Source organism: Mirounga angustirostris, unplaced genomic scaffold, assembly GCF_029215605.1.
Source record: "Mirounga angustirostris isolate CCGP_5_RB_7025 unplaced genomic scaffold, mMirAng1.0.hap1 SCAF_5, whole genome shotgun sequence".
NCBI lineage: Eukaryota > Metazoa > Chordata > Mammalia > Carnivora > Phocidae > Mirounga > Mirounga angustirostris.
In genome coordinates, this window is record NW_026991713.1 from 79,301,627 (window position 1) to 79,328,342 (window position 26,716).

The 26,716-nt window shown below is 39.2% G+C and overlaps 1 protein-coding gene across 5 annotated transcripts in view; it reads left to right on the forward strand.

Moving 5' to 3' along the window:
• Positions 1–26,716, forward strand: part of ITPR2 (inositol 1,4,5-trisphosphate receptor type 2) — a 496,243-nt gene that overhangs the window by 23,656 nt on the left and 445,871 nt on the right. For 4 of the 5 annotated variants that reach the window (XR_010411569.1, XR_010411571.1, XR_010411570.1 and 1 more), the window contains exon 2: positions 12,368–12,438. Coding sequence is in view for 1 of the 5 variants with exons in the window: in XM_064591479.1 (XP_064447549.1) it covers positions 12,368–12,438 (71 nt within the window). In the remaining 4 variants the exon portion in view is untranslated. Of the gene's footprint in view, positions 1–12,367; positions 12,439–14,567; positions 14,671–26,716 lie in introns of those variants that run through there. The other variant, XM_064591480.1, reaches the window with a different exon arrangement.

A 26,716-nucleotide genomic window follows, 5' to 3' on the forward strand; every position in this document is an offset into this window, starting at 1 on the left:
ATGGTAAATACTATATTGCATGTATAATTCCACCATAAAACCAGTATGGTAGCCCTTAAAGAGAATAGCAATTTTTATCTCTTTTGAATTTCCTTGCTGTTCTTTTCAGTTAGAGTATTGATAGTTTGTATGGAACACATTTATGGATGTGTTTTCTCACTTGGATTTCTGTGCTAGTCTCTAAAGTAGTACCTTCCTCACTCCCACCAGTTTGCTCTCAGCTCGGCCACCAGAGAGATCTTTCTAGAAATAAGCCAGATCACGCTGACCTTTCTCTGCTCCTTCCAGTGGCTCCTGTCTCACTTGGAGTAAAAGCCAGAGTCTTTACTATGACCTAGGAGGCCTATAGGATGTGGCCTTTGAATCCTTGACCTCTCTGACCTCCTTTCCAATAGCTTACCTTCTTCCTCACTGCTATCAGCCACGATGTCTTCCTTGCAGGCTCTCGAATACGCCAAACATGCTCCCACTGGAGAGTCTGCATTTGCGTTCCCTCTGCCTGGAATGCAGATATCTTCCTCATGTCCTTTAAGTCTTTTAGCATGTTTTATGTTTCTTCTTTTTCTATCGCATTTATCCCTTAGCACACTATAAAATTTATGGATTTATTATTGTTTATTATTTGTCTACTCCCTGCTACCCCCAGCAAGAGTGAGTGTTGGTTTTGTTTGTTCTTAGAACAATGCCTTGCACATAGTAACTGCTCAGTAAATATTTGTGGAATGAATTTCCTGATGAAGAGATTTAAATAAATTTTTTCTGAAGTGATTACCTTACTGGTCAACTTCTTTCAGCAATTAAGGGTAATAATAAATAGTAATGTTGATGAATATTATGACAGTTAATAATTACTGAGTATGGGCGCCTGGGTGGTTCAGTTGGTTAAGCGACTGCCTTCGGCTCAGGTCATGGTCCCGGGGTCCTGGGATCGAGTCCCGCATCGGGCTCCCTGCTCTGCGGGGAGCCTGCTTCTCCCTCTCCCACTCCCCCTGCTTGTGTTCCCTCTCTCGCTGTGTCTCTCTCTGTCAAATAAATAAATAAAAAATCTTTAAAAAAAAAATTACTGAGTATGTACTTTGTGCTAGGCATTTATAATGTTCATGATGATGATGGCTAACCTTTAGTGAATGTTAACTTTGTACCAGGCATTTCGCATTATCAGATTAGTTGATTTTCAAATCAACTTTATAAAGTTAATACTAGTATGATCTAAATTTTATAATTAGGCCAGAGAAATAACTTTCCAACATCACGTATTTAGTATGAAATTGGTACAATTGTGATATTAGAATCTTAAAAGGAAACATATATTGTTAAATTTATTACTATCCCATTTTTGTCCTGTTCTAGCAGAAGTCAGTATGTCTCCTTGGGAACTTTTATTTGTGGTTATGATTATCACTGTCTGAAGAATTACTATTAGGATTAAGATTATCCTTGCATTTAGAGATAAATTCATTACCTGGTATTAAATACAACATCTAACTTAAGAGTACCACTATTTCTGTCTGCAGGGATTGGAATTTTTTTTTTTTTGTCTAACCTAGAAACAAGGGAAATAATTCAATGCATGCATGCGTTGCTTTCTTCAGCTGTTAGACTTATCTGCTTCTTTTTTTTTACCTTTGATTTTTGCCTTCACTTGGCTCTGCTTTCAGAGGTCATGTGCGTTGCTTCATTATTTTCAGGTAAGGATTCATTTACTCCATCCCACAGAGGTCTCTACTTTTTAATTAAAACATGCCAAAAGAGGATATATCTCTCATTTCAGCCACATTAGACCCTTGCCAATAACACAAATAAATCTGGGATTATTTTCTTCCTGCACAGAAAAGGCTTAAAAGGGGGTCTTATGCCCATTGATTCCATCCTTACCAATTATAAGTGTGACTTTAAAATGACATCAGTGTGTGTGTGTGTGTGTGTTTTTAACTCCTGTTTATTCACATTTAGCCACTGTAAATTAAATGTTGGAACCTATGTCTCTGGGAGGTTAATTTTTAAGAGTTTTGAGCTCTTCCCTTTCCTGGTAGTTCTTAGAAATGTCCCAGATCCTTATTGACTCAAAACAAGAGTCATCTGCTTGTATTTTTAACAAGGCAATTGTTATACCCTCCAACTTTCTGGAAAAAAAAAATCCAGTTTCTCATGCTAGAATAATTGTGGGAATTGGTCTATAGCTGCCAGAGGTTTTTCTGGCCAGGGAACTTCTCTTGCCAACTGTTTCTTCCTAGATATGTTTCTCTTTTATGTGTGATTAGCCAGAAAGTGGTAGATGGATCTCATATTCATCCTTTTGGAGAAGGTAGCACACTTAAAGGAACAGGGAAGAGGCATGTCCTTATAGCTATAAAACTTAATCACCAATAGCACTGTGCTTTGAAGATTTCCAAAGAAGGAAATATTTTTGGCTAACTTATGTTCTGTTTTGCCTAGGAGCTCTTACTGATTGGCTTACTCTTTAAGGTCTCTTTTAGCCATCCACTTCTAGAATGTATAATTAAATGTTACTGTATGATTTGCTAAGGGGATGAGCCAAGGATGAACAGTTAGTTTTATCATTATCACATATTTATTTAATCTTTCCTGCCTATGATCTTTCATCATCAACCTCATTTTGTCTTTTGCAATTTGGCTTCTTGACCTTCCTGATCCATTCATTCATTGAATTATTTTTTGTGTACTGACTACATGCTAGTCACTGTGCTACATAGTGAGGATGTAAAGATTAAAAATATACTCCTGCAAGGGGCACCTGGCTGGCTGAGTTGGAAGAGCATGCAACTCTTGATCTCGGGGTTATGAGTTTGAGCCCCATGTTGGGTGTATAGATTACTTTCATAAATAAATAAATGAATGTAAAAGAATATACTCCTCTTGCAGTCCTCAAGGATCTCACTGTTTATTAGAGACATTGTATCTTAGAAGTAGAATAGTAATAAATATCAGCTTGTAAGGGTGCATATCAAATATGGTGAGACCATAGAAGGAGACCCTCTGCCTCTGAAGGATGGATGGGTATGGGCTTTTTAGCTAAACATAAGTGCATTATGAGCCAAGAGAATAATATTTTTAAAAACCTGTAAATTTAAGCTATATTTTACAAATATAGTAGAAATATGAAAACCATGTGTAGTAATCTGAAAACAGTTGAGGGACCTGGTATATTAATGTTCCATATATGCTCAAAAGAAAGTACTTTCTCCAATTCTTGAATTTTATATGTTTCCATGAGGAGTTACATGTTTTATATATGCCCATTAGGTCAAGCTTGTTATTTATGGGTTTCAAGGCATGCATTCTTACCAAATTTTGTCTGTTTGCCCTATCAGTAGTTGAGAAGTGTGTTGAAATCTCTTACTATTGTTAATTGCTCCCTGTAGTTCTGTAAGTTTGGTTTGATATAATATGAGGCTATTACCCAGGCACCCCTGTTATGTCTTTTTCTATCCTTATGTTCTAGGATGATTCTTATAATTATGTAGGACATGGTTGGATTTTTTTATCCAGTCCAAAAATCTGCTTTTTTGGGGGGGAAATCTGTCTTTTAAATGATAAGTTAAAAATTTAAATTTATTATGATTATTGTTGACTTATTTATATCCTCTTACTTTGTGCCTTATATTAATCATAATTTTTCCCTGATTTTTCTTTTTTCTTAAATTTTTTTTTGTTCTGCTTATTTTTCTTTTGTTTCTTAAATTTTTTTTGTTTTGCTTATTTTTCTTTTTATTCCTTTCTTCTCTTTCCTTTCCTTCTGTATTTATATACTCTGTTTCTGTTGTTTCAGTAGTTAAAAGAAATTATACTCTACATACTTAAGAAAGTATAAAGGTGGGTGCCTGGGTGGCTCAGTCGTTAAGTGTCTGCCTTCGGCTTGGGTCATGATCCCAGAGTCCTGGGATCGAGCCCCGCATCGGACTCCCTGCTCCATGGGGAGCCTGCTTCTCCCTCTTCCACTCCCCCTGCTTGTGTTCCCTCTCTCACTGTATCTCTGTGTGTCAAATAAATAAATAAAATCTTAAAAAAAAAAGAAAGTATAAAGGTAATTGATATTTTAACTCATTTGTGTATAATTCAGAACCATGGGACTATTTCATTCTGAGGGGCAGAGGGAGAGGGAGAGATAGAATCCTTAAGCAGACTTCCCGCTGAGTGACAAGCCAGATTCAGGGCTCGATCCCAGGACCCTGAGATCATGACCTGAGCTGAAATCAAGAGTCAGACGTTTAACCGACTGAGCCACCCAGGTGCCCCGTTTTGTCTTAAAACATTCATAATAGTTACCTCATATTTTTCAGTTGATAATTACACTATCTATTGTTTTTGCTTATGCATGTTTGTTGCCTTGTCTTATTAGTGATTTAAAAAATTTTTAAGCTCATATTTCTTTGAATTTAATCTACAGCATAACAGTTATACACTCTGGATAAAGTGTAAAAAAAATAACTATGTGAAGGTGTGAATGACCAAAAGCAGTAGAAACCTGGGGTAGGGTAGGTTGTCTATACTTGGAGGAAAAGAGTGTCCCTAGGGTGAGTTTTCCATTTTATGACTTTTTTTCCTGAGAACACCTCCAAAATGGTGCCAAATTGGTCTTGGTGGCCAAAACTTAGAAAGGAATGTCAATCTGATAGGAGTAAACATCTGAACCTGAACTTTGCCTCGTGAGTCACTTTTACCAGTGCCAATGATTTTCTAGCTCTTGGCAGATGACTGAGAACTGATAGTAGTCAAGGTCAACTCAGCATCACTAAATACTTGATCTCAACTGGTAGAGATGCTCATTCATATCCTGAGGAAGGCATTTTGCAAATGCTTTTGACTTTTATGAAAACAGTAATAGGCAGACTAGGAGAAAATGCTGTACAAACTGACTTGCAACATTACTGGATTCCAAGAGGTCAAGGAGAGAGGGGTAGAGAGGGGAGAGAGGATCAAGAAGAGGAAGTTAGATGCAGAACTTAGGAAGATCCGAGAAAAAGTGGGTTAGGACTTGAAGCTTTCAAAATATATGGACAAATCCTCTCTGAAATCATAGTCAGGTACATGTTTCTCTTTGAAAGGCAACATGTAACTTAGTATCTCCCCATCTTCTCCCCCCTCCTTCCAGTTTCATCAGCATCTGTGCTCTGAAGATAATTGTTTCACAAAATGATGGCTTCTTGCAGGGATTTCTAAAAAGGTTAATATGTGCAAGACGTCATTGCCTTCGGAGTCCACATGATACCGCCCTTTTTAAAAGGTCTTTAAGTCACTCAGGCTAAGTGATAGCAATCATTGAAAAACTTAAACACAAGGATTCATCCAGTCTTTTAGGGGTTTCTGTGCAGTAGTACTTCAACATTTAGTGTTGATGCTATAAGTTATATGTGATTTAAATTGATTTGGTCTTTTTCATGGAAAAATAACTGTAGACATTTTAAAGACCTAAGAGTAAGCACAATTTCAACTTTGGAAGAAACCAGTTTTAGAAATATTAGCAGCCACCAACCTGTGTATGATTGAAATACTTCAATATGGAATTAAGCATACTTTTAATATTTAAGCTTAAAATATTTGTGTTAGTAAAAAATGTTACTGTAGTAAGAAATCTAAAAGGAGAAAATAAAAGAAGATACTGTTAAATTTTGTTGGTTCAATTTTTAGAAACCATACATTTTTTTTAAGGAGAACATTAACCTTTTTTTAAAGTTTTTTTTTTTTTTTAAAGATTTTATTTATTTATTTGAGAGAGAGAGAGCATAAGCAGGGGGAGTGGCAGGCAGAGGGAGAAGCAGGCTCCTTGATGAGCAAGGAGCCCGATGTGGGTCTTGATCCCAGGAAGTTGGGATCATGACCCGAGCCAAAGGTAGACGCTTAACTGACTGAGCCACCCAGGTGCCTGGAACCACACATTTCAAATGGCAAACAAAAGTGAAATTAATTCTTCTTTTCATTATAGACAGGCAAAGTAGGAATATAGCTATGAGTGAATTTGGTATGTTGCATCTGTTTTGCATTTATAAAGTAGAACACTTTTTGGCAGAAAGTTTTGGCAATGGTTATTTCTCTCTTTGCATGATTTGAATTGCTTATGGCTTTGTGCAGGGATTATGTTCATGAGACCTATCAGTTATAAGGTATGAAATTGGACATCTGAAGAATTTCCTGTTCAGTTACTCTGAATTATGAGACAAATTAATAGGCATACATACAAACAAGAATCTATAGGCTTGAGGTTGGTTCCTTACTTGGGCAACTTGAGTCCTATAAGTACAAAATGTCCATATTACTAAATGGCAAGATCTTAAGATCTTTTGACACCATGTTCTGAGACAATGATGAGTGAACAGAACAAAATCACATACTTGTACTTTGCTTGGAATGATAAAATAATACATCAACTTAAAAACATTGATACTAAACAGTTAAACATTCACACTACACTGAAAATATTATAAATGTCGGTTTGCTATTAAGGAATGATACCACAAGCCAGCTCTAATAACAAAATAGGAGAAATGAAAAAAACAAAAAACAAAAAACAAAAAACAGAAAAAGAAGGAACTTGTGAGATCACAACTGCCCCATTTAAGAAATAAGGTACAGAGAGGTTAAAGGACCAGTGTAGACACAGCTGGTTTTGTAGTGGCAGACCAAGGATTAAAACTTAGTTTTTTGTTTTTTTTTCTTCTGTTCTAGTGCTGCTTCTAAATGAAGGTGAAAGAGGGAGGTGAATAGGTGCCAGGGTTGTGGGGGCTTTGGGATGGCAGGTGGTGGGGTTTTGTGGGGAGGATGGATAGTTTAGGTAAGACGCCAGAGGACTGCAGAATTTAAGAGAGAAATTTATATGGCCAGCAAAGTGAACCCAGATTTGGGGATAAAGTTATTTGTGGTCAAGTTCAGGTCAAGTACTTTTAGGGCAGTTCCTTTTTTTTTTTTTTAAGGGATTTTATTTATTTATTTGTCATAGAGAGAGCGAGAGCGGGAGAGTGAGGGAGCACAAGCTGGGGGAGTGGCAGGCAGTTGGAGAAGTAGACTCCCCGCTGAGCAGCGAGCCCGATGCCATGTGGGACTTGATCCCAGGATCCTGAGATCATGACCTGAGCCGAAGGCAGACGCTTAAAGGACTGAGCCACCTCGGCATCCTGAGGGCAATTCCATCATGCTTATGAACTTAGCCACAATCCTAACCCCCTTTCTTAGTACACGTTTTTGATAATATCCATTGTGGATTCCCCACTTTCTCTTTCTCCCTAAATTCCTTTTGTTTAAATGTGCTTCAGAGTGGATTTCATTAGAAATGAACTATATCACTTAATGGTACAAGGATCAGATACACATGGTAGGCCAACATCAGGAAAGTAATATACTTATTTTACAAAGTATTCAAACTAGAAATAGTTTCTTTTGTGGTTTCTGAAGGAAAAAGATAACGATTGTTAACTTTAAAAATAAAAGTTTTTTTATCAGCAAAATTGGGTTTATTTGGGAATAACAGAATTGCAATTTGGGTCATGCAGGCTGTGGCAAAACCATAGGCAAGTCCAACAAACAAAAGAGAGGACCATTATTTTATGGAGAAGGAGGAAGAAGTTGAGAGGGATGGTTTTGAAGGAAAGTCCATTGGAGAAAAACATGAGTCCAGGGTGATGATAGTTTCTCAATGGCTGAGTTTCAAGGGTGGTTGATTTCTTATAGAAGACGCAGTATATACATCTTTCCTTTTGGGGGCCTGTAACTGATGATTCTTCTTGTTGATGTTTTTTTTTTGTTGGAGTCTGTACTTGACAATTCTTCATGTAATTGACCGTGAGTGGTATGGCCTCCTCTTCCAATCTCCCCTTCTATCCTCCCTACTCCATTTTTGTAAGATTTCCCTTTATTCACATGACTAACATATTTTACCTACTATGTGACATTTTTCTTCGCAGTTGGTGGAATAATAAGGGACTAGAGATCAAAGGATAATTTGCTTTCTTTTGGAAATCTTTTAAAAAATCTGGTAGCCATGTATTTTTATACAATAATTTGTTTATACTCCATGCATATTTCTGAAATAGCTACTATTTAGTCTTGCCAATTTATGCCTTCTATATCAATGGAATTATATAGCATTTACTAGTTTGGGACTTGCTTCTTTTAAGCTCAACTTTATGTCTTTGAGATTTTTTTTATTGGGTTGAAAGGGGCTATATGAGTTATAGTTATTTAAAATAGGCTATCTTGGCCTCTTTCAGGATTTGATATTTTTGATAATTTTCTGAAATTTCTGATAGGAAATGTTACCCACCCCTTCCTTATATCTACTTTTAGGCAACTGTTTATTGGTTCCAGTTATTTTTACTGTTTCTATGACTTACCAAAATAACATTATTGACTTATTCAGTGATTCAAAAAGACACCCATTCACTCAATTAATAATTATTTAGCACCTTCCATGTTTGAGGTCTAATGCTTAAAGTTGGGCATATTATGGTGAGCAAAACAGAAATGATCTCTCTTGGAACTTATCATTTATAGCATTAGAGACCTATGTATAAAAAAAATTATGATGGAGTGTGATAAGTTTTATTGATAGAGGATAGCCTAGAGTACTATGGGAATGCTGAACAGGTACTCCTGATCCATTTAAGGAAGGTGAGAGATTTTAAAGAGATTTATTTATTTATTTGAGAGAGAGAGAGAGAGAAAGAGAGAGAGAGTGCAGGAGGGGCAGAGGGAGAGAGAATCTCAAGATTCTCTCAAGATTCTCAGGAGAGAATCTCTGCAAGGAGCGTGGAGCCCCACCTGGGGCTCGATCTCATGACCCTGAGATCACGACCTGAACCAAAACCAAGAGTCCGATGCTTAACCGAGTGTGCCACCTAGGCGCCCCTGGAGAGATTTTTTAAAAATACAGAATCTTGGTCTTGATCCCCAGAAGTTTTGATTCTGTAGATCTGGACCAAAGAAACTCATTGTTGTTGTTAGTGTTATGGTAATGATTATTATTTTAACTCCCCACATGGTCTAGCCAATTAGCCAAGTTTAGAAAATACTGTGTATGAGCGATTAACATGGGCAGTAATCACGGCAGGGTCTCTTAATGAACTAGCTAGGGATGGGATAATGGTTTTTAGATAATTTCTGCCCATAGGCCAAAGGTTGAACTTTGTATTAATCCCTATTCAATTGTAAATTCTTGTCCTTAGGTCATAAAAGTTAACTGCTCCAGTGGTGGGTGAGCCTGCAGGTGGGTGAGCCTGCATGGCAGGATGCATGGAAAGGACCTGGGATTGTTGTGTAGCTATAAACCCAGTGAGAGTCAGAGGTGGGCCTGACTGCCACGGAAGCTGCCATGACCTGAGGACACATAACTGTAAGCATTGTATCAGAAGGAAGGAGGCAAGATTCCCTTGTGGAGCACTCATTGGAGGGCCTATCTGGAATCATGCGGATAGTCTAGGATCATATTTAAGGGGGATGTTGACACTTGGGGTGTATGAAAAGATGTTGAGCTCCCTGATAAATATCCATGTGAGAAAGAATTGGAGAGAAATAGTCTTATTCATCCCAGAAAAAGAAAACTTAGTGTACATAGTTCCAGAGGAAAGAACTGGGACTAAAAAGAGAAGGTTATTTGGGAAGCAAGTCTCATTTTACTCACTGACTAATTTATTCATGTAACAGATATTTAATATCTACTATAACTCATGCTCGAAGTTGCCAAAGATAAAATAGTAAACAAGATGGATTCAGTTCCTGACTTCATGAAGCTGTAATTTATTGGAAGATCCAGACAATTAAGCAGGCAGTTTAATGAAAATGTGATAAGTGCAGTAACGGGAAACACAGGTTGCTATTTCCCCTCCATATAAAACACCTCTCTGATATTCATGCTATCAGAAAGATGGTAAATGATGGCTACTCTGACCTTGGAGGTATTCAAGAAGAGGCTGTGGGAGTAATGAAGACGTTGTGCCAATAACTGCCATTAAAATCCTATTTAGCTTTTAGCATCAGTGATGGTCTATGTCTTTGTAACAGACTCACACTCCTTGCTTTTTTCCCCCTTCCTATCCCGTCCTTCCTTTTCTTCCATTTTCATTTGCAATTATTTAAGTCTGTATGATGGAATGATTTTGTGATTTTCACAGATGTTTGTCTATAAAGAATAGGACCAATTCTTAGAACTGAAGTCATTCTTAGTTATTATGTTTTAATCTGGGCTATCATGTAATTGAGGAGAGGTATAAGTGTTTACATGAATGCACTGTGATCTGATTTATAGCTTCAGTTTTTCTCATTCCTCTTGATGATTAACCCATGCAGGTAGGGACTCTTAGTGGGCTTTATAGTGGGGGTCTATATTTCTGGGGGATGGGTAGGCACAAAGAATGAGTAGAACATCAATGCTGCTTTTCATATAATATTTATGTGTTCTAAAAAAGATTATGGTTGTTTTGATCGTTATATTTTGAATTCTTAACACGTCTTAAATAATTAGAAGAGCTTTTAATTCGTAGCACTTAAGAAAAATTAAGTATTATGTTGTGACATTCTCAGGACTCTCTGAGCCTTTCACATTCAGTGTTTTAGGCTGAAGCTGGATATTGTGGAGGTTTGGGTTTACTTTCTCTTGACCCAATATGACTTCCTGTTTCTAAGAAAAACAGTTTTAAAGACTTTTAAAAGGAATATCTTGCATGCTTGGCAACTCTTGTAAAACCACATGTTAGTAAACCAGTGTGAATGAAGTATATATGAAAAAAAAATCAAAGAAAGAACCATATTGCTCGACCAAGTTAGCATTTTGTTTTGTGGAAATTGGACGCCATAGAAAAATTTGGTGATTTAGGAAGTGTCTGCTTTTGGTCCAGACAAATCAGGAACCAAAAGTTTCATTTTGATTTAGTTAGTCATCCTAATTCAAGGGGACAATTGATCACAAATTGGGGTTTACTCAGTGCTGAGTTGATGCATACTAGTGATTCTGGTTATATGGGTTTTTGTTTGCTTGTTTTTTTTTTGTTTGTTTGTTTGTTGCAACTCGGGCACCTCCTTTCAAATGAATTCATAAATTTAATTCACATGCATTCTCACAATATCCTGGGAAAAAAATCCAGTTATTCCTACCACTTAGCCAATGAAGAAAATGAATATTAGTGAATAAGGTTTGGTAGTTAGATAATTCTCTTTGAACAGGAGGTTCACGTCTCCTGGCTCTCAGGTCAGAGATTGAGCTTCTCTCTTGGTATTGTCCTAGAAATTGGCTTCTAATGAATATTTTAATAGGAATTAAATATGTTTTTGTAACTATAAGGGTGATTTATTCATTTGATTAATATTCACTGAGTACCTAGTATGTGTCAGGCATTCTTCTAGAAGCAGACTGTATGGTAAGGAATAAGGCAGGCAAGTTCTTTGATTTTATTTTTAAAGATTTTATTTATTTGAGAGAAACAGAGAGACAGAGAATGAGGAGAGGGAAGAGAGAGAAGCAGGCTCCCCTCTGAGCAGGGAGGCAGACGTGGGGCTCGATCCCAGGACCCTGAGATCATGACCTGAGCTGAAGGCAGATGCTTAACCAACTGAGCCACCTAGGTGCCCCACGTTCCTTGATTTTTATTTATCTATTAAACACTTATTTAAAGGCTTACTATGTGCCAGAAACCATACTAGGTTCTTCAGAGATATTAGGTCATTTAATTGTCCTAGCAATGCTATGAGGTAGGTATCTTTATTATACCGGTATAAAGAAAGAGGCTCAAAGTCACCTAGGTAGGAAGCGGCTGACCCAGGGTTTGAATGCAGGATATCTCATTACCACCCATTTTATGGTCCTTCTGTGAGCCCGATCTCCTGAGCGCACACGTTCCTTGTTAAAAAACAAACAAACAAACAAAATATCCCACCAAACACACACACAGGAAAAAAATAAAGGAAAATCAAAACTATGTAATCTGACCACTGTTAATATTTTGGTGTCTGTGTTCCGTTCCTTATATGTGTATGTTTAGAGGGTGTGTGGGTGTGTGTTTAAATATATATGATATCTTGTTGGTTTGTTACCACTTATTTTCATAAACATATTATAAATATTTTGCAGGCCAGTACATTTTAAAAATAAACTTTTAAATAGCTTTACAGTGTTCCATCATTTGTCTATATCATGATTTACCTAACGTATTTCCTTCCCCTTAACCAAAATTTTCAATTTCATAAACCCTGCTTTAATTAGTATCTTTATAACAAAATCTTTTTACAAATTTATGATTGTTAAAAAGTTTTTTGGTGAAAAATGGTATTCATACTTTTTGTAAATATTTATACAGTAGCCACATGAAGTCTGTGCTTTATGAACATGATGAGGTTATCAACGTCAACATGCTTTGTCTTCTAGGTTAGTGGATGACAGATGTGTCGTGCACCCGGAGGCAGGAGACCTCGCCAACCCTCCCAAAAAATTCAGAGGTAAGAAATAAATATATATATTTTTATTATGTGACATAAGGGCATGAGACTATTTTTGTGTCTTAAAATAAGTCATGTTAAAACTTTATTCAGTATGACACTTTCACGTATAAATATGTCCACTGAAAAGTCTTTCAAAAATTTCTTCATTGTTTTTCTTCTTTTACACATTGAAGGATTTACAAGGAAAGAGTAATTTCAATTTTTGTTTTGCTGGACAATAGTCAGTCTCTTGAAGGGAAATCTTGATGATGAACTCTGAAAGGCTACTTTCCAAACCAATAAATACAGCCAAATATTTATTTATGTATTCCTGGGACAATTATACTATAAATGTTTGTGTTTCATTATCAGCTCTTTATCTTAAATCTCCAGGAGGGTAACAGTGATTTGTTCTTGTAGCTTTTAAAATGTCACTTTGGATGGCATGTAATAACAGATAATTGTCTTAGAACTCCTTTCTAAGTATAATTTTAGAGTTAGCTTGATAATATCAACTGAGACATGGGCCATAATAGGAGACCGATTGTAACTGGACTGTTACGAAGGAAGGATTAATGGAATCTGCAAAGAATCATAGACAAACTAAAATCAGCAGTTAAAAGCTTGCTCAAATCAATTTTGTAGTTTGTGTGTACTTACAATAATAAAAATAATTTTAAAGCAGCATTCACTTTGAACACACTGTGGAAGCATTCCTTCTCATACTGGTGAAAAGCAGCTTTAATGTGGGATAAAATTCCAGAGAGAGAAAGTGGAAGGGATTCCCCAGAGTCCCAGACCCAAGTCAGGATGTTCACATTCGGCAAATGTTTCCCTTGTTTCACTCCCTGTGACAGACACTTTTCCACCCAATTCTCATTATAAGAATATCATATATATTTCATTTTCTCTATACTCAGAATCTTGCGGAGTGACAAGCCCAATAAATATTTTTTTGAATTAGATCGGTCACTTTGAAGGAGAACTCCCATTTTTTCCTCCATGTGGAGAAATGAACATAAAACCCGCCGTGGGAGAGACACTGCCCATTAGAAGCACCCACGAAACTAGTCAGTAGGGACTCTCCCCTCACTCTGGGCAAGTGAGGTGTTCCCTCAACGGCCCTCACTGAGGACAGACTCACCATAAAACTGCCAGCGAGGAGAGTCAGCAGTGCGACTGATGAGTAAATAGTGCTGTGGCGTTTCTAAGGCAAACGGGGAAAACAAATCTGTCTCTGTAACGGGAAAAAGCATGGGGTTCAGGTTTTGATGGTGCTGCTCACTGGCTGTGTCATTTTAAGTAGGTCGCCTAACCACTTTGAGCCTCAAAGGGCATTTGTCGTTGGCTGGTGAGAGCAAGGGTGGGTCATAACAAGAACAATGTCCCCCCGCCCCCGCCAGAGCTTTGTGAGGCTCGAAATCTTCCCAGAGAATAAAAGTGAAGTGTTTTAAATCATTATAGAAAAGATGGTTAACTTATCATCGAAAGGCATAATGTATTTCCTTTTAACATATTTGACTCTGCTCTTATGTTGTACTCTCTTCGAGGACAGGATTCTACTTTTTCCTTGTTTTCCAGGCACTTGCCCATCCTAGACATCCCAAAAGCTAGACATTAGATGCTTTTGGATGAGAGACCCAAACGTTCCCTGGGGTCACATGATAGAACTTGGTTCCCAGGGTCGCTCCACACATCACCGCCATGCGATCGGGTAGTCTTACTCCTCTGGCGGTCAGGGGAGATTAATCTTTCAAAGATAACCTTCAAGGTTTGTGGCCACCTCTTCTTTCTTTTCCTCTTTCCCAGTGAAGCGAATTGTTTTAAAGCGTGAAGATTATTTTAGTGTATTTGAGGGAGCCCTGTGGTAACACTCTGTACCCAGGAGGTAATTATATACAGATGCTTGGTGTCATGTTATTTGGTGGGCACTGGTTCAAAGTATGAATCACTCAGGTGCTCCATCCTGCCCTTGGAAGGCCGGCTTTTCCTGTAATCTAATACTCTCCGTCATTGTCCTTGCTAGTTTGCTCTGATTTTCTACCTCTAGTTGAAGACTAAACCATTTTTCTTATGCCATTCATCATCAGAGAAGGAGAGTCCTTTTTTCTTCTTCTGGGGATTGAGGGTTTCCTTTTATCTTAAAGCTCTGACTCTTCTCTGATGATTCTTGGAACCCCGTCATGACAGAGTCCCAGCGGATAATGCCCTGAGATGGGCTTGCCTTGGTCTTCAGACTGCTCAGCAGCCGTAAGTGTGCCTTCTTGTCCCAGATGCCTTGTCTTTTCACATAGCTCGTCCTTTTACAGCTCTTGCATCTCACCATTCTCTGCCTGCGCGTATTCCCCCTGTGCCCTCTGGCTTTGAAAATCATCATTCTTTTTCATAGACTGGCCTCCCAGCATCGCCACCCCTGCCTTTCCAGACTCCTCAGCCAAGTTTCCAGCGCACCCTCCCTCGTTGTTACTTTTTAGATAAGGTGAAGAAACAATAGCATATTGTGGTTCCGCTACACCTCAGTTCCTCTTGCCTCAGCCATACAAATGATAGTCTCAAATTAATTTGAAAAGATTTTTGTTTCTCAGTATATTATTTGTCCGAGTGAACCATACAATTTTAGAGCTTCTAGGCGATTAAGTTAATCTAGTGCAACTCCCCCAGTTTTTGGAATGAGGAACCAGAGCTCCAAAAGGGATAAAGTGATTCTCTCCAATACACACAACGATGCAGCAAAACATTCTTTTGACTGTGTCACATTGCCTCATGTATGAAAAGAGGAAACTGAGTTTTTTTTTTTTTTAAGATTTTATTTATTTGAGAAAGAGAGAGAGAGCACAAGCAGGGGGAGCGGCAGGGGGAGAGGGAGAATCAGACTCCCTGCTGAACAGGGAGCCCGATGTGGGGCTTGATCCCAGGACTCCAGGATCATGACCCAAGCCGAAGGCAGACGCTTAACTGACTGAGCCACCCAGGCTCCCTGAGGAAACTGAGTTTTAACAATAACTTCCCAAAGGCTATTTAAAACCTGACTGACAGTTGTTTTTCAGTAGAAACCACGTAATCAGACTAATATTAACAGAAGCACAGTGGCTTTCTCTTGTCAGTGCATAATTCCTCTCATGGTTAAATACTGCCTATTTTCTTAAGAGATAAACCTTAAACTGTGGAATAAATTCAGATGTACAGAGGAGTTATAAAAGTAGTACAGAGGGTTCCTCTTCACCCAGTTGCCCCTTGTGTTAGCATCTTCCATAACCACGGTGCATTTGTCAAAACTAAGAAATTACCATTTGTACATTACTATTGACTAAGTTCCAGACTTCCTTTGGATTTCACCAGTTTTTTGACTGCTCTCCCCTCCTCATCCCTGATCCCATCCAGGACCCCACGGGGCATTTAGTCATCCTGCTCCTTAGTCTAATCTGGTCTCTGACATTTTCTCAGTCTTTCCATGTTTCATGACCTTGATACTTTTGAAGAATACTGGCCAGGTATTTTGTAGAATGTCCCCTCATTTGGGGTCTGCCTGATGTTTTTCTCATGATTAGACTGGGGTTAAATTTTTGAGAAGAATACCACTGAGGGGGGCACCTGGGTCACTCAGTTGGTTAAGCATCTGCCTTTGGCTCAGGTGATGATCCCAGGGTCCTGGGATCAAGTCCTGCATCGGGCTCCCTGCTCCGCGGGAAGCCTGCTTCTCCCTCTCTCACTCCCCCTGCTTGTATTCCCTCTCTCACTGTCTCTCTCTCTGTCTGTCAAATAAATAAATAAATAAATAAAGTTGATTTTTTTTTTTTTAATAAATTTATCTTTTGGGGGCGCCTGGGTGGCTCAGTCGTTAAGCGTCTGCCTTCGGCTCAGGTCATGATCCCAGGGTCCTGGGATCGAGTCCTGCATCGGGCTCCCTGCTCCGCGGGAAGCCTGCTTCTCCCTCTCCCACTCCCCCTGCATATGTTCCCTCTCTCGCTGTGTCTCTCTCTGTCAAATAAATAAATAAAATCTTAAAAAAAAATAACCCTATAAAGTGGAAATTGTTGCTATTCCCAGTTTTGCAGTTGACAGAGTTAAGTATAAAGAAGTTATGTAGCCATCTTTAGGTCACTGACTCCAGAGCTTTTTGTTTTTAATCACTCTACCATACTATTTATTGAATTATCCCCTCCTATAAGTTTTACTTAGTGGTTCTGTATACCCACATAGATTAAATCTAATCCCTCTTCCACACAACAGCCCTTTGAAGTATTGTTTAGAATGATCACATTTCTGCAGATCTTTCCTTCTACAGGCTTACTTTTTAAAAGTCTTTCACTTGTGGCCATTCACAAATTCCTCACAGTGATTTCTCTAGTTTTCATTATACTGTTTTGTTTGTTTTCTGGTTAGGCTCCCGTTTGTCAATGTAATCCTTAGAGGTGTAGAAAGAAGAGAACATAGTACATTTGGTTGCAGTATGATGAGGATTTTCCTCTGTTTGGGATCTTATGCTTGTGGCCCAAGAGTCCTGGGCAGGACTCCCTAACTCACCTCCAGCTGTTAGTCAACCCAGACTCCTGACGCTTTTCATTTGTATCTCTGAATCCTCATTTTCCTCCTCCTGTGCTGTGTAATTGGTACGTTAGAAGCAAGTAGAGAATCTGTTACATTTCATTTTATTAGCATTGATTGGCTTATTATTCTAGCCTGCCACTCACTCTGTCTCTCACTCTAGCTCTCTCTCTCTCTCTCAGATCCTAACTCTTATCCAAATTATTTATTCAAATTCCCAGCCTTACAACACCTTGAAATTTGTTAAGTTGGTAAAAGGTAGATGTGTGATCCTCTGAATCCATGTGTTATTCCAGTGTTATTGAATATCTCTGAGGAGAAATAGAGTATGATTGTGTTAGAGTCTCTACAAATCAGACTTTGGAAGACATGGGAGGTGATCTCTGGAAGCACAGATGAAGAAATGGGGGGAAGTGAGCCTAGGGAAAGAAAAGGCAACAAATTGTCCATTACCGTCCATCACTGTGGCAACTGGAACTCAGTGCTGCTGGGGCCCTCTGAGACTCCATGAGGACCATGCCTCAGAATCTCCTGCCCAAGGACAGAAAAGCTGGGGCCAACTTCCATCCTCTGTAGGTTACGGGTTGCCCCTAAAAAGGCATTATCACCCTCTTCCATAACATACATCTGGGCTACTCCTGCTTGTAGCTGAGCCAGTTCTCCAAGAGTCAGGGAAAGCTTTCATGAAGAGAAGAGAGATGGGGGAATTGGAGGTTGGAGGCTGTTAGCATGCTGGAAACTGTCCACTGTAGTTGTCAGTGAACTTGGGCCTGAAGACACATAGTCACATTACTTGTGCATGCTCAGAAATTGCACCTGTTTCTTTATTTGAAAGCCCTGCAGTTAGGCTATAAACTGTATGAGGGTAAAGACTGTGATAGCCTTGCCTTCTGGGGCATTATCAAGATTAAGAACAGTGCTTTGCATATTGTCGGTGCTGAATTAATTTTTGTTGAATGAATGAATAAAGTTCTAGAAAAAATTGTAATTCTTTTATTTTTATTATGTTATGTTAATCACCATACATCATTAGTTTTTGATGTAGTGTTCCATGATTCATTGTTTATGTATAACACCCAGTGCTCCCTTCAGTACGTGCCCTCTTTAATACCCATCACCAGGCTAACCCATCCCCCTACACCCCTCCCCTCTAGAACCCTCAGTTTGTTTCTCAGAGTCCACAGTCTCTCATGGTTCGTCTCCCCCTCCGATTTCCCCCCCTTCATTCTTCCCCTCCTGCTATCTTCTTCTTCTTCTTTTTTTTTTAACATATGATGTATCATTTGTTTCAGAGGTACAGGTCTGTGATTCAACAGTCTTTCTTAAAGACAATATAATTTCAGGTCTGTCGTCAGATCCTTTTTTGGGATCTTAACACCACCCAGCATATAACAAAGTCGCTGGCTGATTAGTTGTTTTATAATAAAGCAATGTGTAGACATGTTATTTTGTTATAGTCTTAAAATCTAGTCCTCTAGATTTAAGTTCACTGGTGTCAAGGGTGCATTCTAACATATTAATCTGTAGGGTGAATAGCAGAAGATGAAAACTTCTTCATGTATCAAGTGAAGTTTTTTTAGGTTATAGCATTTTGTAGTTTCCTACAAAGAAGTCTAGAAAATTCCAATGGATTTCTAAGCCAAAAATTACATGATTAATACAAAAAAAACCCCCTTTAAAACCTCCAGTTGAATGTTACTGCTGCACCGACCCTGTGTATATGTGGTAAGTCATCATACTAAGAACCTTCTACAGCTAAGTCCATGTTATTAAACTCTAAGAAGCAGTGGAAACTGGATAATAAGTTTACTCTTCTCAGTGAGGTTTCAGAGAAGGGCCAAAGGATGAAATGAAAATAGATTGCTTTTCCTCTTTGCTGCTTCCTTAGGAGCTGGTCAGGATTGTAAAAGTGCTCGTGCTGTAAGATGCTTCAGTCTGTATTGGATGGAGGCAGTTGCTGTGGTTCTGAATGGTCAAATAGGACTACTTTTGAAGTCTCACGAATCGCTATTTAGGGCAACAATCACACAATTAATTATGTATCTAAAATGTATATGGCACACGGACTTTGATTTGTGGCTCTAAGCTGTGAAGTTTAGTTCTCTCCTTTAAGAGCAAGAAGTGACAGGCAGAAAACGAACACTTGTGATGTGCGTGTTTCATGGCGTTAGGACAGCGGTGACTCCCCCACTTTCTAATCATCTCTCAAGGGGCCGATTTTCCTGTGCTGCTAGCGCTCGTGTAAAAGTCTCCCTTCCAGTATTGAGTATGAAGTTAGTTACGTGTCTACATTCCCTGTAAATATTGAGTAAGTACCCTTTGTTAGAATTTTAATAGCCAAGACTACTCTTTCTGAGATAGAAAGTTCTAAATGTTGAATTTCTTTTTTTTTTTAAAAGATTTTATTTATTTATTTGACAGAGAAAGACACAGCGAGAGAGGGAACACATGCAGGGGGAGTGGGAGAGAGAGAGGGAGAAGCAGGCTCCTCACTGAGCAGGGAGCCGAATGCGGGGCTCGATCCCAGGACCCTGAGATCATGATCTGAGCCGAAGGCAGACGCTTAATGACTGAGCCACCCAGACGCCCCTAAATGTTGAATTTCTTAACTTTGAGTGCTTATGTTGGCCTTTATCCATGTTACCTTGTTTAATTCTCAATAGCCCCATTTTACAAATGTGGAAACTACACTTTAGAGAAGTGGAGTAACATGTTTAAGGTCACACAGCTACCAGCTAGGAGGTGAGGCAAGTTTGTTTCAAGCTGGTGTTCTTCAACATTATCGGGTCTTGGGATACTTTTTAGTAGAGATTTATTCAACATCCATTGTGTGCAATGCAGTATGTGAACTTGTTGGTATGGTTCAAACGAGTCAGAAATGAATGCTGCGCTCAAGGAATTTATAATCTAATGAGGGAGATAAGATGTATATAAATAATTACAGCACAAGGTGGAAGCGATAAAGGCTAAATAAAAAAGTGTGGTGAAGGTATTGTAGGAGGATGGAGATTTTAATTTCCTGTTTTGAGAGATGAAGAAAGCTTCTTAATAAAGATAGCATTTGACCTGTAGCTTAAAAAATTTGTACCCACAAGGAAGGGAGATCTAGGTTTTTCAGGCTGAGGATGAACGTTTTCATAAAAGTAGTTCCTAGGGTAATAGTATGCAAAGCTGAACTGCATCTTTTTTTCAAACAGTGACAGAACACTTGGCATTCTTTCAAGTATAATGCGAAGAAGAAAGCACTCAGCCATTTACCCCAATACATTTGGTCTTCTAGGAGATAGACAAGTTAGCCAATGATACTGAAATGTGACCAAGCCTACTCTCCTGCTACCACTGCGGATGTCACATTTATTTAGTTTTCACTATATGTCAGGTAATGCTTCATATTCTGTTAATCCATGTGATCCTTACATAACCCTAAGAGGTATGTATTATTACTGACACAGTATATGTGCATGAATTAGATAGGTGCTACACCAGAAGTAAAACAACCACCACCACCAATGGCTTATATAAGATAGAAGTTATTTCTCTCTCATTTCATAGTTCCTAGGTGAGTGGATCAGAACCATCTTGGCAACCCTACCATCCTCAACACATGGCTCCCAAATTTGTTCCATTTGTCACCATTTCCCAGTCAGTGGAAAGGGGGGAGGAGCACCTGGGTGGCTCAGTTGGTTAAGCGTCTGCCTTCAGCTCAGGTTGGGATCTTAGCATCCTGGGATCGAGCCCCACACTGGGCTCCCTGCTCAGCGGGGAGTCTGCTTCTGCCTCTCCCTCTGCCTCTGTTGCTCTCTCTCCTTGCTCACTTTCTCTCTCACTCTGTCTCTCAAATAAATAAAATCTTAAAAAAAAAAAAAGGAGATAAAAGGAATCCAGGGCAAGTAGATTTTTCTTTCAGGAACATCTGGAACCTCATGTATCACTCCCATTCATACTTTATTGTCACATGGCATATTGGGTTGAATGGTGGCCCCCAAAGGTAAGTCCATGTCCTAATACCTGGATCCTGTGAATGTTATCTTATTAGTGAGGAAAAAAGAGTCTTTGCAAATATAATTACATTAAGAATCTTGAGATGAGATCATCTTGGATTACCCAGGTGGGCTCCATATCCAATGACAAGTGTCCATGTAAGAGACAGAAGAAGAGAAGACACACACACAGAGGAGAAGGCCATGCAAAGACAGACACAGAGCATGCAGTTATGTTGCCACAGGCCAAGGAGTACCTGGGGCCACCGGAAGGTGGAAGAGACAAGAGAGGATTGTTTCCTAGACCCTTCAGAGGGAACATGGCTCTGTCGACACCTTGACTTTGGACTTACGACCTTCAGAATGACAGGAGAATAAATTTCTGTTGTTTTTAGCTGCCAAGTTTGTAGCCATTTAGTCTGGCAGCCACAGGAAACAAATACATACGGCCACATTTTGCTGTAAGGAGGCTGAGGAATGTGGTGGTTAGTGGGCTGGCCACGTGCCTACCTAATAGGAGTTCTGTTACTGAAAGGAAGAAGGGAATGGATATTGGGGGTGAGGGGTAACATTCTCTGGCACATACCATTTTATAGCTGAGGAAATTGAGGTTGGAGAAGTTAAGTAACTTGCTCAAGGTTATACAATGAAAAGGAAGCAAAACTTTGATTGAAATCCAGACCCTTAACCATTAACTGTACTGCTTTTAAGCCCAGCGGGCTTTGGAAGCACAGAGAAGAGGACTGTAATTTGTTTAGGAATTCAGAAGAATGGAGGTGAGCTGGAGCTGTGGAAGAAGGAGCGGTTGTTAACCAAGTAGAATGAAGGGGGTGGAGGAGAAAGAAGCATTTCTGGCTGAGGTGCAGAGGAGTGCAGTGGCATGACCCATGTGTGTTTGTGGCTTTTAAGAATGTTTAAAGCTTAGGAGAATGTGGAAGAGTGGCAGAGATGAGCTTGGAGGAGGGTCAGATGCCTCATGGCCTTGTATGCCGCGCTGAGGCATTTGCTATTTATGTTAAGACAGTGGAGGACTATTAAAGAATTTTAAGCTGATCTGAGACATGATCAGAATTGAAATTTTGAAAGACTGTTCTCTTGCATGGAGAGGTTGGAAATATAGGATGGGATATCAACTAGGAGACTATTAAAAATAGTCTAGAAAATTTGGTAATGGAATAAGCTAGTAGCTATGGATGGTGGGAAGGGGATGTATTTGACCATATTAGGGCTTGATGACTAATTGTATGTAGAAGTGGGGTGGGAGGTGGAGGTGAGGGGAGCGTGTGTCCCAGAATTCTCCCAGGTTTCAGATTTGGGCAATGTAGTATATGGTAGTAGCATGTATTGAAATATGGAATACAAAAGAAACTACTTGATAGGGGAAGGTAATTATATCAGCTCTTTCTATCTTACTGTCTGTCAAAACACCCCCAAACTGAGTGGCTCACTTAGCATCCATTTATTTAATTCATGAATCTGTGGTTCGTTGGCTGATTCTTTTTTTTTCTTTTAAAGATTTTATTTATTTATTTGACAGAGAGAGACACAGCGAGAGAGGGAACACAAGCAGGGGGGGTGGGAGAGGGAGAAGCAGGCTCCCTGCTGAGCAGGGATCCCGATGCGGGACTCGATCCCAGGACCCTGGGATCATGACCTGAGCCGAAGGCAGACACTTAACGACTGAGCCACCCAGGCACCCAAGAGAGGTAGATTTAGAAGACTGCTGGATATATTGACCTGTAGACTCAGAAATCTAGATGGAAAAATAGAGATTTGAAATTGATTGAAATATGGATTGACTCTAAAGCTGTGAGAGTGAGAAGAAAAGAGTAGCCTAATTGGAATCTTGGGGAATATCAACATTTAAGGTGCCAGAAGAAAACATCACAATATCAAGAGCCACCATGAAGTACCACTACAAAAATGGCTAAAATTAAAAAAAGGGGCACCTGGGTGGCTCAGTCGTTAAGCATCTGCCTTCGGCTCAGGTCATGATCCCAGGGTCCTGGGATTGAGCCCCACATTGGGCTCCCTGCTCAGCGGGAAGCCTGCTTCTCCGTCTCCCGCTCCCCTTGCTTGTGTTCCTTCTCTCGATTTGTCTCTCTCTGTCAAATAAATAAATAAAATCTTAAAAAAAAAATACTGAAAATACTAAGTGTTGACAAGGATGCAGGTCAACTAGGACTCTCATACATTGCTGGGGGTGTACAAGATTCTACAGCCATTTTGGAAAAGATTTTGGCACTTTCTTATAAAGTTAAATATGCACATACTATATGACCCCCAAATTTCACTCTTGGGTGTTAACTGAAAGCAGTGAAAAATTAAGTTCACACAAAGATTTGTACATGAATGTTTATAGCAAAATCTGGAAACAATCAAAATCTCAACTGGTCAATGGATAATTAATACATGCAATGGTATATCCACATAAAGGAACATTACTCAATAGTAACAAGAAATGAAGGACTGATATACCCAACAACACAAATGAATCTCAAAAGTGTTATCTAAGTGAAAGAGGCCAGTCTCAAAGAACTATGTAATGTATGATTGCATTAATATGCCATTTTGGAAAAGGTTGAGGCAGGAGGGATGAATTTAGCCAACTCAAGATAGAATAGCCCTGAGGTGGTTCAAAGTTCTGTTGACTCAGATGTACTCTCTTGACTTCACTGAAAAAAAAGAAATGAAGTCTCCCCACTTTACACTTGTGTGACTGTTTTTTTTTTTGCCTCTGTGGCTGGCTGTGTGAGAAGATGGAGAAATAACTTATTCATTCAGATGTCTTTGCCTGTCCTTGGTGAGGTCTTCAGATATTTACATGATACAGTATTAATTTTGGGGAAAAGAATGATCCTTATGGTAACTATTTTATTTATTTATTTATTTAATTTTTAAAAAAAGATTTTATTTATTTATTTGACAGAGACACAGCGAGAGAGGGAACACAAGCAGGGGGAGTGGGAGGGGGAGAAACAGGCCTCCCACAGAGCAGGGAGCCCAACCCGGGGCTCGGTCCCAGGACCCTGGGATCATGACCTGAGCTGAAGGCAGACACTTAATGACTGAGCCACCTAGGCACCCCTATGGTAACTATTTTAATCACTTTTATAGGATGTTTGCTCTTCTAAATGATCTGGAGGGTTAGACGTTTCCTCCTATGTAATATTTATTATTAACTTTGTATTCCTTAGGAAAGTAATCCAATTATTTTATTCCAGTGGAATTTCCTATAGAAAGTGCATTCTTTTTATAATGTAGTTTCCAGGAACACATTATGGTAAGAAGCACGGACTGTTTCTAGAACTGAAACTATGGCTCACTCAAAAACTCTTCAGGGAAGTAAATAGTAGTGATTTTTTTAAAAAGATTTATTTATTTCTTTGAGAGAGAGAAAAAGTGTGTTTTGTAGGGGGAGGGCAGAGGGGGGGAATCTCAAGAAGATCCCCCGCCCACCACAGAGCCCTATGCAGGGCCCATCTCATGATCCTGAGATCATGACCTGAGCAGAAATCAAGAGTCGGTCTCTTAGCAGACTGAGCCACCCAGGTGCCCCGATAGTCGTGATTTTTAAGCCATTTCTCTTGTCCTCTCTTATCTTGTCATATAGTAGGCATATTAAAAGGCATGTTAAAAAGTCAAATCACTTCAGTTTTCTCATGCTCTATAGCATAAAGTATCTACATGTGGGAGAATGTCATATATGTATTTGTTAAGTGGAAGTATATGTGAATTAAGATTGTACTTTTATGGTTTGTGGTAGGTGGGCCATACTTGTTTCACTCTCTTATGAGTATTAAATAAATTAATACAAGTTATATTTTGTGTATGGAAGTCTCTGTGTATCTCCATAAAGCTTACTAATCATTAACTTATTTAAGCTACCACTGAGATAAAAGATTGATTTGTACATTGTGTATTCAAGTTCAAGTAAACTGCCTCTCCTTCCCAGGTGTTGATTTAGTGAGTAAGCCATTTGAAGATCTTCTCTGATCAGGTGCACTTGTTTACAGTTTGTGGTTTTCTAGGTAAATACAGCAATTTCAGAATAAAGCAAACAGGTGCAGGCAGGTGGCATTGTTTGTTTTACAAATGCATGGAAGTAGTTTGGAAACTCTGTCTTTTAGAGAATAAAGTAGGTAAAAACCTAAGAAAGCAGCCCTCAAAAGTAGAGAGCCAGCCTCACTTGGCAATGCACCACTGACTCACCCTTGTTCTTCTTGAGCCTTGCTTGCCCTTTTTCAACTGGGGACCCCTACAAAGAGAGATAGATGTCCTGAAAATGAAAGTGGTGGCTCCCCAGGAACTCGCTGAGTCTTGGTACTTCTCTGATGTTTTGCTACATGGCTGGCTGCTGTGTGCGTGTGTGTGTGTGTGTGCGCGTGTGCATGTGTGTGTCAGTCTTCCACTGGATGGACTTAGAGGTGGTTAAACTTAAATTTCCGGAGGCTCTCAAGGGACATGTGGAACTGGAAGATAATAGGCTTTTTAAATAAAAATTTTTTATTGTTATGTTAATCACCACACATTACATCTAAGAGTGTCCTATCTTGAAATCATAGGTATAGGGAGGCTAAAACTGGCTTTTAAACTAGCATTTTCTAAATGCCAGAAGTTTCAGTTCCTGTTTAGAAACGGGGCTGCTGAATTCGTCCCTCTGATTCTATTTAGAATACTTAACGAAGCACAAGTACAGCTATGGTTGTTGTAGAAAGCTTCACAGTTATGCAACTTTCCTTCTGATTGTATCTGCATAATTAAATACCTCGATGTGGGTAAATATTAGAAGGAACGGAGTTAAACTAAGTTAATTGTGGGGCACCTGGGTGGCTCAGTCAGTTAAGTGTCTGCCTTCAGCTCAGGTCAAGATCCCAGGGTCCTGGGATCGAGCCCCCCACATTGGGCTCCTTGCTCAGCGGGGAGCCTGCTTCTCCCTTTGCCTGTGGCTCCCCCCTGCTTGTGCTCTCTCTCTGACCAATAAATAAAAAATAAAATCTTTGAAAAATAAACAGTTAATTGTGTGGCTAGGTTGGGAGTTATGTTCTGTAATGTTATCATATAAAAGAAAAAATTCAATACCTGAAATGTCATGTTAAAAAAAAAAGTGTGACTGTCCAGGGGGCAAACATAAAAACAAAGCAAAAACCACCCGATTCAGTGTAACTAATATTTTGACTTAAGACATTAACGATGGAAGTTCTTTAATTCCTATTTCTTTCTCACCTTATTTTCTTTCTATATATTTGGCCAACATCGCTAGTAAAATGAAAGGCTGGTATTGCCATTAATTGGCTTATGCATATGTAAACCAGGAGAACAAGATAGTTCCCTACTTTGATCCTAACACAAGGGACTGGTAGCACTGTTCTAGAGTCTTATTTGGATATATTACCTGTCCCTTCCTTGCCCTCCTAAGTAAAATTTATTCAACAACCTGGAATTCAAGGTTTCATCACTTAAATAGCCTAGAACTTATAAATAGCCTAGAAACACTGACTTAGTTGAATAAAACCTTTGGGATTTGGAAACTAATCACTTTTTACAGAGAAAGCAAAGGCAACCAGGAACACTTAACACGTGCCCTGTGAGCCATGCCATCACGGTGTATAGCAACCAGGCTAGCTGGAGACAGTCCCCTTGTGGTTGCCACAGGCCATAGGAGATGGTCAATGCACAGTGTGAATCAGGTAACAGAAGAGATCGAAGAACAAAGGCCTTCTTGTGGTTCGGTAGCTTGGGGTCCTCAAGGTCCTTTCAGGATGATCTGT